The sequence below is a fragment of the Coregonus lavaretus genome (genome assembly GCF_964263955.1).
Source record: "Coregonus lavaretus genome assembly, contig: HAP1_SCAFFOLD_1272, whole genome shotgun sequence".
Classification (NCBI taxonomy): Eukaryota; Metazoa; Chordata; class Actinopteri; order Salmoniformes; family Salmonidae; genus Coregonus; species Coregonus lavaretus.
This window is the reverse complement of record NW_028156610.1, coordinates 87835-101563: the sequence shown is the minus strand read 5'-3', so window position 1 is coordinate 101563 and position 13729 is coordinate 87835. Positions and strand designations below refer to the sequence as shown.

Here is a 13729-nt window from a genome sequence, read left to right as displayed (position 1 = left end):
CAGTGCATGTCAGAGCAAAAACCAAGCCATGAGGTCGAAGGAATTGTCCGTAGAGCTCCCAGACAGGACTGTGTCGAGGCACAGATCTGGGGAAGGGTACCAAAAAATGTCTGCAGCATTGAAGGTCCCCAAGAACACAGTGGCCTCCATCATTGTTAAATGGAAGAAGTTTGGAACCACCAAGACTCTTCCTAGAGCTGGCCGCCCGGCCAAACTGAGCAATCGGGGGAGAAGGGCCTTGGTCAGGGAGGTGACCAAGAACCCGATGGTCACTCTGATAGAGGTCTAGAGTTCCTCTGTGGAGATGGGAGAACCTTCCAGAAGGACAACCATCTCTGCAGCACTCCAACAATCAGGCCTTTATGGTAGAGTGGCCAGACGGAAGCCACTCCTCAGTAAAAGGCACATGACAGCCACCTTGGAAGGCACCTAAAGGACTCTCAGACCATGAGAAACAAGATTCTCTGGTCTTTGGTCTGAATGCCAAGCGTCACATCTGGAGGAAACCTGGCACCATCCCTACGGTGAAGCATGGTGGTGGCAGCATCATGCTGTGGGGATGTTTTTCAGCGGCAGGGACTGGGAGACTTGTCAGGATCGAGGGAAAGATGTACAGAGAGATCCTTGATGAAAACCTGCTCCAGAGCGCTCAGGACCTCAGACTGGGGCGAAGGTTCACCTTCCAACAGGACAACGACCCTAAGCACACAGCCAAGACAACGCAGGAGTGGCTTCGGGACAAGTCTCTGAAAGTCCTTTAGTTGCCCATCCAGAGCCCGGACTTGAACCCGATCGAACATCTCTGGAGAGACCTAAAGATAGCTGTGCAGCGACGCTCTCCATCCAACCTGACAGAGCTTGAGAGGATCTGCAGAGAAGAATGGGAGGAACTCCCCAAATACAGGTGTGCCAAGCTTGTAGCGTCATACCCAAGAAGACTCGAGGCTGTAATCACTGCTTTTTTGAAATTAACAAAACATGAGAAGGCTTTGTTTGCTTCAACAAAGTACATTTACATTTTAGTCATTTAGCAGACGCTCTTATCCAGAGCGACTTACAGTTAGTGAATACATATTTTTTTATACTGGCCCCCCGTGGGAATCGAACCCACAACCCTGGCGTTGCAAACGCCATGCTCTACCAACTGAGCTACATCCCTGCCGGCCATTCCCTCCCCTACCCTGGACGACGCTGGGCCAATTGTGCGCCGCCCCATGGGTCTCCCGGTCGCGGCCGGCTGCGACAGAGCCTGGATTCGAACCAGGATCTCTAGTGGCACAGTTAGCACTGTGATGCAGTGCCTTAGACCACTGCGCCACTCAGGAGACCAGGTAAAGGGTCTGAATACTTATGTAAATGTGATATTTCCGTTTTTTAAAACCTGTTTTTGCTTTGTCACTATGGGGTATTGTGTGTAGATTGATGAGTGGAAAAAACAATTGAATCAATTTTAGAATAAGGCTGAAATGTAACAATATGTGGAGAAAGTCAAGGGGTCTGAATACTTTCCGAATGCGCTGTATCTCAATAGTGTGAAATCTATCTTTGGTCGCCTCCTGTCTACTTGTCAACACATCAGAGAGACATGAGGAGAGAACTAGGAGAGGCTTTAGAGAAACAGCCTAATGTTCCTCTTCTCACCCACCCACACCCACAATTACCCACAATTACCCACAATTACCCATGTGTCCTAGCTCAGCGTTGAGTGCCTGCAGCCAGTAGAGGTCCATGTCATCCAGATCATAAGGACACATGGCCTCAGCCAGCTCCTTGATGTTAACATAACCCGTCTCTGTCGAGTCCTGACTCCAGCACTGGATATACCTCCTCTGGAGGGTGAACAACACCTCCTTAGGCTTCTCCGCTATGTTCCTAGACACAGAGAGACAGACCCACGCCCACCACAGACACAATGACAAATTGCTAGCAGTGTCTATTAATCAGACAAATCAGCATCAGTTCCTGAGGTCGAGAGACAAGTAGAGGTGTTGTATGGTTACCTGATGGAGGGCTGTGGGATGGTTTCGGGGAAGGCCGGCACCTGCACCCCCTTCTCCCACTCCTGTCTCCAGGTGTCCCCCAGCAGGTAGTAGTCTTCAGGGGAGACATGGTGAGAGTCAGGCAGCTTCATGGCACTGATCAGGTCTTTCCTGAACACCTGGGGAGGGAGGAGAGGAGGGGGTTGACACTTAAATACATATATTACATTGTCTGCATCCCAAATGACACCCTATTCCCTATATAGTGCACTACTTTAGACCAGAGAATGGCACCCTATTCCCTATATAGTGCACTACTTTAGACCAGAGAATGGCACCCTATTCCCTATATAGTGCACTACTTTAGACCAGAGAATGGCACCCTATTCCCTATGTAGTGCACTACTTTAGACCAGAGAATGGTACCCTATTCCCTATATAGTGCACTACTTTAGACCAGAGCCCTGTGGGGACTAGGGTGCTATTTGGGACACATGGTTGTGTGTGAAGAACACAGGAAGCGGATGTGAGCTGTTCAGGAAAGGAACATCAGCGTAGCGCTACCTCTGCTGGTTTCCTGGGCATGGAGGCGGGGGTTCCAGGTTTACTTCCATACTTGTTGGATGAGCAGAAGGAGGTGGAAGGACCTGAGGAGTACAAGGTAGAGGAGGATTAGAGAGAGGTAGAGGAGGATTAGAGAGAGGTAGAGGAGGGTTAGAGGAGGGTTAGAGGAGGGTTAGAGAGAGGTAGAGGAGGGTTAGAGAGAGGTAGAGGAGGGTTAGAGAGAGGTAGAGGAGGGTTAGAGAGGGGTAGAGGAGGGTTAGAGAGAGGTAGAGGAGGGTTAGAGAGAGGTAGAGGAGGGTTAGAGAGAGGTAGAGGAGGGTTAGAGAGAGGTAGAGGAGGGTTAGAGAGAGGTAGAGGAGGGTTAGAGAGAGGTAGAGGAGGGTTAGAGAGAGGTAGAGGAGGGTTAGAGAGAGGTAGAGGAGGGTTAGAGAGAGGTAGAGGAGGGTTAGAGAGGGGTAGAGGAGGGTTAGAGAGAGGTAGAGGAGGGTTAGAGAGAGGTAGAGGAGGGTTAGAGAGAGGTAGAGGAGGGTTAGAGAGAGGTAGAGGAGGGTTAGAGAGAGGTAGAGGAGGGTTAGAGAGGGGTAGAGGAGGGTTAGAGAGAGGTAGAGGAGGGTTAGAGAGAGGTAGAGGAGGGTTAGAGAGAGGTAGAGGAGGGTTAGAGGAGGTAGAGGAGGGTTAGAGAGAGGTAGAGGAGGGTTAGAGAGAGGTAGAGGAGGGTTAGAGAGAGGTAGAGGAGGGTTAGAGAGAGGTAGAGGAGGGTTAGAGAGGGGTAGAGGAGGGTTAGAGAGAGGTAGAGGAGGGTTAGAGAGAGGTAGAGGAGGGTTAGAGAGAGGTAGAGGAGGGTTAGAGAGAGGTAGAGGAGGGTTAGAGAGAGGTAGAGGAGGGTTAGAGAGAGGTAGAGGAGGGTTAGAGAGAGGTAGAGGAGGGTTAGAGAGAGGTAGAGGAGGGTTAGAGAGAGGTAGAGGAGGGTTAGAGAGAGGTAGAGGAGGGTTAGAGAGAGGTAGAGGAGGGTTAGAGAGAGGTAGAGGAGGGTTAGAGAGAGGTAGAGGAGGGTTAGAGAGAGGTAGAGGAGGGTTAGAGAGAGGTAGAGGAGGGTTAGAGAGGGGTTAGAGAGAGGTAGAGGGGGGTTAGAGAGAGGTAGAGGAGGGTTAGCGAGAGGTAGAGGAGGGTTAGAGAGAGGTAGAGGAGGGTTAGAGAGAGGTAGAGGAGGGTTAGAGAGAGGTAGAGGAGGGTTAGAGAGAGGTAGAGGAGGGTTAGAGAGGGGTTAGAGAGAGGTAGAGGGGGGTTAGAGAGAGGTAGAGGAGGGTTAGAGAGAGGTAGAGGAGGGTTAGAGAGAGGTAGAGGAGGGTTAGAGAGAGGTAGAGGGGGGTTAGAGAGAGGTAGAGGGGGGTTAGAGAGAGGTAGAGGAGGGTTAGAGAGAGGTAGAGGAGGGTTAGAGAGAGGTAGAGGAGGGTTAGAGAGGGGTTAGAGAGAGGTAGAGGGGGGTTAGAGAGAGGTAGAGGAGGGTTAGCGAGAGGTAGAGGAGGGTTAGAGAGAGGTAGAGGAGGGTTAGAGAGAGGTAGAGGAGGGTTAGAGAGAGGTAGAGGAGGGTTAGAGAGAGGTAGAGGAGGGTTAGAGAGGGGTTAGAGAGAGGTGGAGGGGGGTTAGAGAGAGGTAGAGGAGGGTTAGAGAGAGGTAGAGGAGGGTTAGAGAGAGGTAGAGGAGGGTTAGAGAGAGGTAGAGGAGGGTTAGAGAGAGGTAGAGGAGGGTTAGAGAGGTAGAGGAGGGTTAGCGAGAGGTAGAGGGGGGTTAGAGAGAGGTAGAGGAGGGTTAGAGGGGGGTAGAGGAGGGTTAGAGAGGGGTAGAAGAGGGTTAGAGGGAGGTAGAGGAGGGTTAGAGAGAGGTAGAGGAGGGTTAGAGAGGTAGAGGAGGGTTAGAGAGGTAGAGGAGGGTTAGAGAGAGGTAGAGGGGGGTTAGAGAGAGGTAGAGGAGGGTTAGAGAGGGGTAGAGGAGGGTTAGAGAGAGGTAGAGGAGGGTTAGAGGGGGGTTAGAGAGAGGTAGAGGAGGGTTAGAGAGAGGTAGAGGAGGGTTAGAGAGAGGTAGAGGAGGGTTAGAGGGGGGTTAGAGAGAGGTAGAGGAGGGTTAGAGAGAGGTAGAGGAGGGTTAGAGAGAGGTAGAAGAGGGTTAGAGAGAGGTAGAGGAGGGTTAGAGGGGGGTTAGAGAGAGGTAGAGGAGGGTTAGAGAGAGGTAGAGGAGGGTTAGAGAGAGGTAGAGGAGGGTTAGAGAGGGGTAGAGGAGGGTTAGAGAGAGGTAGAGGAGGGTTAGAGAGAGGTAGAGGAGGGTTAGAGAGGTAGAGGAGGGTTAGAGAGAGGTAGAGGAGGGTTAGAGAGAGGTAGAGGAGGGTTAGAGAGAGGTAGAGGAGGGTTAGAGAGAGGTAGAGGAGGGTTAGAGAGGGGTTAGAGAGAGGTAGAGGGGGGTTAGAGAGAGGTAGAGGAGGGTTAGCGAGAGGTAGAGGAGGGTTAGAGAGAGGTAGAGGAGGGTTAGAGAGAGGTAGAGGAGGGTTAGAGAGAGGTGGAGGAGGGTTAGAGAGAGGTGGAGGAGGGTTAGAGAGAGGTAGAGGAGGGTTAGAGAGAGGTAGAGGGGGGTTAGAGAGGTAGAGGAGGGTTAGAGAGGTAGAGGAGGGTTAGAGAGAGGTAGAGGAGGGTTAGAGAGAGGTAGAGGGGGGTTAGAGAGAGGTAGAGGAGGGTTAGAGAGAGGTAGAGGAGGGTTAGAGAGAGGTAGAGGAGGGTTAGAGAGAGGTAGAGGAGGGTTAGAGAGAGGTAGAGGAGGGTTAGAGAGAGGTAGAGGAGGGTTAGAGAGGGGTTAGAGAGAGGTAGAGGAGGGTTAGAGAGAGGTAGAGGAGGGTTAGAGAGAGGTAGAGGAGGGTTAGAGAGGGGTAGAGGAGGGTTAGAGAGGGGTAGAGGAGGGTTAGAGAGAGGTAGAGGAGGGTTAGAGAGAGGTAGAGGAGGGTTAGAGAGGTAGAGGAGGGTTAGAGAGAGGTAGAGGAGGGTTAGAGAGGGGTAGAGGAGGGTTAGAGAGAGGTAGAGGAGGGTTAGAGAGAGGTAGAGGAGGGTTAGAGAGAGGTAGAGGAGGGTTAGAGAGAGGTAGAGGAGGGTTAGAGAGAGGTAGAGGAGGGTTAAGGTGTCTGCATTCTTCCCATCCAAAACAGTGCGTACATACATATATTATGACATTGTGATGTTTTTGTTCGATTTGGTCTTTGGCAAGTTTTTTTTCTTCCAGCAGGCACGCCGAAGTCTGTAGCCAAAGTCTCCGCCACTTCGTGATTGGTCAACAGCAGGGATTCTTCAATTAAGTATGTGGTCATTCAACGAGAGACGATTGTTTTCAAGCACATTGTTTCATTGAGAAATACTGCACCAAACATCTTAGTTAGATGTAAAATTGATGACTAAGATCTCCTCGGCAACAACTTCAAAATGAATGACAGATTTCTTGCGTTATCTTAGATTAATTCTGATTATTTTGAGGAAGTGTATACCGGCTACAGCGTCTCAAGATGGACAAACAGTACTATTGCAGTTTTTTTGTAATCATTTTTCAGGCTAAAGTCTTTTAAGGGAGTATGCGAGCACACTGGTTCAGTTCACCAGCCGAAACACAGGGAGTATGGGAGCACACTGGTTCAGTTCACCAGCCGAAACACAGGGAGTATGGGAGCACACTGGTTCAGTTCACCAGCCGAAACACAGGGAGTATGGGAGCACACTGGTTCAGTTCACCAGCCGAAACACAGGGAGTATGCGAGCACACTGGTTCAGTTCGTTGAGAACTCTGCACCAGCCGAAACAAAGTATGCAGAAGGCTTTAGAGAGAGGAAGAGCGGTTAATGTTTAAAAAGACATTAAGTAAAAGCTTTTCTCTGTTTATAGACAGCATGTTATTCTCAATGACTGTCGTGGGTTTCATCATGTCATGACGTAAAGACAGTTGGAACTCACTCTCATTGTCAGAACTGTCACTGCTGCTTGAAGACCTGAGCCGTTTCATCCTGATGTATCCTACAGGGAGGAGGGGAGACAGAGGCAGAAGACATGAGACAGAGCTAAGAGACAGAATAGCTCGCAGAATGACGCCTCTGTACTAGCTAATTATAAACATTCAGGGGAGCATTACGCCTCGATCAGATCGACAGCGTCCTTCCAGCAATGCAGCGTCAAATTCTGCTGTCAAACTTTCTTCATTATGTAATCCAACATAATGGAAATGTGCAACAAAAGTTCAACATTCACCTTCTGCTACTATTTCTGTCAAGTCTAAGCATACAGTTTGATGCATACGTTGGATTTATCCAACCTATGCAACACACCGAATGCACTGCAACTGCCTCTGCAACGCAATGCTGCAAGGCTAACGCAGCGTTCCATTGGAAATTAATGTACTTCTGGTGTCCCAAAACACAGTGGCGCTGTCGGCGTCATCGAGGCGTTGCCTACATAATGTACGTCTGCCTTAGATACAGTGCCCTCAAAGTATTCACACCACTCAACTTTTTCCACATTTTGTTGTTACAAGGTGGAATTAAAATGGATTTAATTGTCATTTGTTGTCAACGATCTATACAAAATACTCCAATGTCGGAGTGGAGGAAAATTCTAAAATATGAAGAAAACATATACATATATATATATATATCTTGATTACATTTTAGTCATTTAGCAGATGCTCTTATCCAGAGCGACTTACAGTTAGTGAGTGCATACATTTTCATACTGGCCCCCTGTGGGATTAGATAAGTATTCAACCCCGAGTCAATACATTTGAATCACATTTGGCAGTGATTACAGCTGTTAGTCTTTCTGGGTAAGTCTAAGAGCTATGCACACCTGAATTGTACAATATTAGCACATTATTGGTTTTAAAATTCTTCAAGCTCTGTCAAGTTGGTTGTTGATCATTGTTAGAAAGTCATTTTCAAGTCTTGCCATAGATTTTCAAGCAGATTTTAGTCAACTGTAACTCGGCCACTCAGGAACATTCAAATGGTAAGCAACTCCAGTGTAGATTTGGCCTTGTGTTTTAGGTTATTGTCCTGCTGAAAGGTGAATGTCTACCAGCATCTGGTGGAAAGCAGACTGAACCAGGGTCTCCTCTAGGACTTTGCCTATGCTTAGCTCTATTCCGTTCCTTTCCCCCCCCCCCAAAAAAAAAAAACTATAGTCCTTGCTGATGACAAGCATACCCATAACATGATGCAGCCTCCACCATGTTTTAAAATATGAAGAGTGATGTGTTGTGTTGGATTTGCCCCAAACATAACGCTTTGTATTCAGGACATAAAGTTAATTTCTTTGCCACATGTTTTGCAGTTTTACTTTAGTGCCTTGTTGCAAACAGGATGCATGTTTTGGAATACTTATATTCTGTACAGACTTCCTTCTTTTCACTCTGTCATTTAGGTTAGTATTGTGGAGTAACTACAATGTTGTTGATCCATCCTCAGTTTTCTCCTATCACAGCCATTAAACTTTGTAACTGTTTTAAAGTCACCATTGGCCTCATGGTGAAATCCCTGAGTGGTTTCCTTCCTCTCCGGCAACTGGGTTAGGAAGGACGCCTGTATCTTTGTAGTGACTGGGTGTATTGATACACCATCCAAAGTGTAATTAATAACTTCACCATGCTCAAAGGGATATTCAATGTTTTGTTTTACCCATCTACCAATAGGTGCCCTTCTTTGCGAGGCGTTGGAAAACCTCCCTGGTCTTTGTGGTTGAATCTGTGTTTGAAATTCACTGCTCAACTGAGGGACCTTACAGATAATTGTATGTGTGGGGTACAGAGATGAGGTAGTCATTCAAAAATCATATTAAAACACTATTATTGCACAGAGTGAGTCCATGCAACTTGTGACTTAAGCAAATGTTTACTCCTGAACTTATTTAGGCTTGCCACAACAAAGGGGTTGAATACTTTTTGAATCAAGACATTTCAGCTTTTCATGTTTTATTAATTTGTAAAAATGTCTCAAAACATAATTCCACTTTGACATTATGAGATATTGTGTGTAGGCCAGTGACAAAAAAAATCTACATTTAAATCAATTTTAAATCCAGGCTGTAACTAAATGTGGATAAAGTCAAGAGGTGTGAATACTTCCTGAAGACACCGTAGGTATCTTACGGTTCTATACTGTACTTTAATCACATTCATAGAAGGCTCCAAAGATCGGCAAGTCTGTCACTCACCATAAATGTCAAGTCTAAAAGCATGCTAGAGTTTCCCTCTGGTGACCTCCAACCAACCTCTCCTCATCCATGCCTAGAACAGTAATAACAGAAACAGGGTTAGAACTGACTGGACCCGAGAACGGGACCTTATTCTCTATATACACGACTTCTGACCAGAGCCATCAATCAGACAATGTATCCTGATGATTCATGAGAACTTGTTCTCAACTGGCTTCCTGGTTAAATAAAGGTGAAATTTAAAAAAATCACTGTGCCAGACTTGTTGTCTGTCTGGCTGGCTGTTAGATTAATATTCCTGATGATTCACTGTGCCAGACTTGTTGTCTGTCTGGCTGGCTGTTAGATTAATATTCCTGATGATTCACTGTGCCAGACTTGTTGTCTGTCTGGCTGGCTGTTAGATTAATATTCCTGATGATTCACTGTGCCAGACTTGTTGTCTGTCTGGCTGGCTGTTAGATTAATATTCCTGATGATTCACTGTGCCAGACTTGTTGTCTGTCTGGCTGGCTGTTAGATTAATATTCCTGATGATTCACTGTGCCAGACTTGTTGTCTGTCTGGCTGGCTGTTAGATTAATATTCCTGATGATTCACTGTGCCAGACTTGTTGTCTGTCTGGCTGGCTGTTAGATTAATATTCCTGATGATTCACTGTGCCAGACTTGTTGTCTGTCTGGCTGGCTGTTAGATTAATATTCCTGATGATTCACTGTGCCAGACTTGTTGTCTGTCTGGCTGGCTGTTAGATTAATATTCCTGATGATTCACTGTGCCAGACTTGTTGTCTGTCTGGCTGGCTGTTAGATTAATATTCCTGATGATTCACTGTGCCAGACTTGTTGTCTGTCTGGCTGGCTGTTAGATTAATATTCCTGATGATTCACTGTGCCAGACTTGTTGTCTGTCTGGCTGGCTGTTAGATAAATATTCCTGATGATTCACTGTGCCAGACTTGTTGTCTGTCTGGCTGGCTGTTAGATTAATATTCCTGATGATTCACTGTGCCAGACTTGTTGTCTGTCTGGCTGGCTGTTAGATTAATATTCCTGATGATTCACTGTGCCAGACTTGTTGTCTGTCTGGCTGGCTGTTAGATTAATATTCCTGATGATTCACTGTGCCAGACTTGTTGTCTGTCTGGCTGGCTGTTATATAAATATTCCTGATGATTCACTGTGCCAGACTTGTTGTCTGTCTGGCTGGCTGTTAGATTAATATTCCTGATGATTCACTGTGCCAGACTTGTTGTCTGTCTGGCTGGCTGTTAGATTAATATTCCTGATGATTCACTGTGCCAGACTTGTTGTCTGTCTGGCTGGCTGTTAGATTAATATTCCTGATGATTCACTGTGCCAGACTTGTTGTCTGTCTGGCTGGCTGTTAGATAAATATTCCTGATGATTCACTGTGCCAGACTTGTGGTCTGTCTGGCTGGTTGCTAGATTAATATTTGCTCTGGCTGCTGGAAGCTCCCTGGGTGAAACAGCAGCAACAATACACACAGGCAGGCAGACTACGGTAGCTGTGGAGGAGAGATTCATTACTGATGATCAGTCAGGTCCACACACAGCATAGGTACTGCTTCTACTACTACTGCTGGTACTACTACTACTACTACTACTACTACTACTACTACTACTGCTGCTACTACTACTACTGCTGGTACTACTACTACTGCTGGTACTACTACTACTACTACTACTACTGCTGGTACTACTACTACTACTGCTGGTACTACTACTACTACTACTACTACTACTACTACTACTACTACTACTACTACTACTACTGTTGCTACTACTACTACTACTGCTACTACTACTACTACTACTGGTACTGCTGGTACTACTACTACTGCTGGTACTACTACTACTGCTGGTACTACTACTACTGCTGGTACTACTACTACTACTACTACTACTACTACTACTACTGCTGGTACTACTACTACTACTGCTGGTACTACTACTACTACTACTGCTACTACTACTACTACTACTACTGCTACTGCTACTGCTACTGTTGCTACTACTACTACTGCTACTGCAACTACTACTACTACTGCTGCTGCTGCTACTACCACCATTGCTACTACTGTTGCTACTACTACATTTACATTTACATTTTAGTCATTTAGCAGACGCTCTTATCCAGAGCGACTTACAGTTAGTGAATACATATTTTTTTATACTGGCCCCCCGTGGGAATCGAACCCACAACCCTGGCGTTGCAAACGCCATGCTCTATCAACTGAGCTACATCCCGGCCGGCCATTCCCTCCCCTACCCTGGACAACGCTGGGCCAATTGTGCGCCGCCCATGAGTCTCCCGGTCGCGGCCGGCTGCGACAGAGCCTGGATTCGAACCAGGATCTCTAGTGACACAGTTAGCACTGCGATGCAGTGCCTTAGACCACTGCGCCACTCAGGAGTACTACCGTTGCTACTACTACTACTGCTACTGATGCTACTACTACTACAGTTGCTACTACTACTACTGCTTCTACTACCACCATTGCTACTACTGCTACTACTACCATTGCTACTACTACTACTACTACTACTACTACTACTGCTACTACTGTTACTACTGTTGCTACTGTTGCTACTACTGCTACTACTACTACTACTGTTGCTACTACTACTACTACTGCTACTACTGTTGCTACTACTGCTACTACTACTGTTGCTACTACTACTACTACTACTACTACTACTACTACTGCTACTACTGTTACTACTGTTGCTACTACTGCTACTACTACTACTACTACTACTACTGTTGCTACTACTGCTACTACTACCATTGCTACTACTACTACTACTACTACTACTACTACTACTGCTACTACTGTTACTACTGTTGCTACTACTGCTACTACTACTACTACTGTTGCTACTACTACTACTACTGCTACTACTGTTGCTACTACTGCTACTACTACTACTACTACTGTTGCTACTACTACTACTACTACTACTACTGCTACTACTACTGTTGCTACTACTACTACTACTACTACTGCTTCTACTACCACCATTGCTACTACTGTTGCTACGACTACCATTGCTACTGTTGCTACTACTACTACTACTACTACTACTACTAGTCTTAATATTTTACACAGAGGATGAATGGAACATTTTGAAGGGCCATTTTCCATATCAACAACCTTAAAATTCCACAGTAAAAATGTCTGATGCTGTTATAAGTTATAGATGCAAGTGTATCGGCAGACACCCTGGACCCACTCCAATGGGTATACAGCTCCACAGATACAGAGGGATGTGTTCAGTGTACAAGGTCTGCAAACAGGGATTCATTATTACATTCAGCGCAAAAACGTTATACGGTTCAGTATATTTATTAGGCTACATTATTGGCAATTTATTACATTATACATGCGAAAGTTATTACGTTATTAGCTAGTATTACATTTAGTGATGGGGGGAATGGATAGTTACATATCGGGATATTAGTTGACGATATATCGAATGGCTTTGACAATCTGAATATTATTTTTGCTCTACATGTCCAATGTTGAACTACCCTAGCCGATTAAACTCAACGATTTACAATGGAGTTGAACAGTGACTAGTGTGGGTGAACTGGAGCTCCAACATCACATATTATGTTAGTTTTTATTTATTTATTTATAATAATAAAAAACTACTGGTTTCTTCAGCACCCAAAGAATAGCCCACAATCACACAGAATGTCGTGTGTAATTGTGGGTTATTCTTTGGGTGCTGAAATCTGTAGTTTATTGAAATAAAAAACGTCCATTTTATTTGAGATTGGAAGTCCTAGTCGCCGCCCAACTCCATCTTACATCGTGGTTGAATTTAATCGGCTATAACTACCCCAGCCTCTAACTCAATAAAATAGTAATGATGTAAAATCCTGCATATTGCCTCGTTTTGGTGGTGGTTCCTGTGTGCGACAACAGTCCACCATTATAAAACACACATCTTAGACCGGGATATAAAACACATCTAGACCGGGATATAAAACCCATCTAGACCGGGATATAAAACCCATCTAGACCGGGATATAAAACACATCTAGACCGGGATATAAAACCCATCTAGACCGGGATATAAAACACATCTAGACCGGGATATAAAACACATCTAGACCGGGATATAAAACCCATCTAGACCGGGATATAAAACCCATCTAGACCGGGATATAAAACCCATCTAGACCGGGATATAAAACCCATCTAGACCGGGACAAGACCCTGACGGCCTTGGCGCCAAACTCCAGCCTCGCTGCCTACAACACTGTGGCGTCTGAAATCAAACAACGGCGCCTCCACCATTCTGTCCGTTCGCTATGCTAAAATATCACTTCATTTTAGTGGTCTGCGCCAATTTTTCCAAGGACTAAATTTAATTGAGACGTGAACAGGTTAAAGTATGGATGTGACCGAGTACCACATTCGTCATTTTAGCGCCATAGGAGGCTGAAGTCCTTGTGTGAGAGAGGAAGAGGGAGGTAGCGGGCCCCACAGCCTGGCTGGTAGGCTACATCCCGGGCTAGCCTTGCCACACCGAGGTGGCGGGCCCCACAGCCTGGCTGGTAGGCTACATCCCGGGCTAGCCTTGCCACACCGAGGTGGCGGGCCCCACAGCCTGGCTGGTAGGCTACATCCCGGGCTAGCCTTGCCACACCGAGGTGGCGGGCCCCACAGCCTGGCTGGTAGGCTACATCCCGGGCTAGCCTTGCCACACCGAGGCTGCACACAACACACGACCACATTGTTCAGCGACCTTACCTTGGATCCGCGGTAAATTACGCAGCTTATTGCGATTCCTGAACGCTTTCACCAAATTCCTCACATATAAACACGGCACTCTTAGTAAAACTATTTTTCCTGTATTATATATATTTTTCCACACACTGAATATTTCCCGTAACTAGCTGTAACCTCTCCTCACCAACTGCCCT

The 13729-nt window shown here is 46.3% G+C and overlaps 1 protein-coding gene across 3 annotated transcripts in view; it reads right to left on the bottom strand.

Moving 5' to 3' along the window:
- The window catches only part of LOC311126157 (protein Jade-3-like), a 39456-nt gene extending 25727 nt beyond the window's left edge, over window positions 1–13729 (bottom strand). For 2 of the 3 annotated variants that reach the window (XM_084200176.1, XM_084200178.1), the window contains exons 1-6: window positions 13557–13729; window positions 8771–8843; window positions 6524–6583; window positions 2544–2626; window positions 2001–2158; window positions 1682–1872 (exon numbers count right to left, since the gene is read on the bottom strand). In XM_084200176.1, the coding sequence (XP_084056302.1) occupies window positions 1682–1872; window positions 2001–2158; window positions 2544–2626; window positions 6524–6572 (481 nt within the window). In that variant the 5' untranslated portion in view covers window positions 6573–6583; window positions 8771–8843; window positions 13557–13729. The remainder of the gene's footprint in view (window positions 1–1681; window positions 1873–2000; window positions 2159–2543; window positions 2627–6523; window positions 6584–8770; window positions 8844–13556) is intronic. The other variant, XM_084200177.1, reaches the window with a different exon arrangement.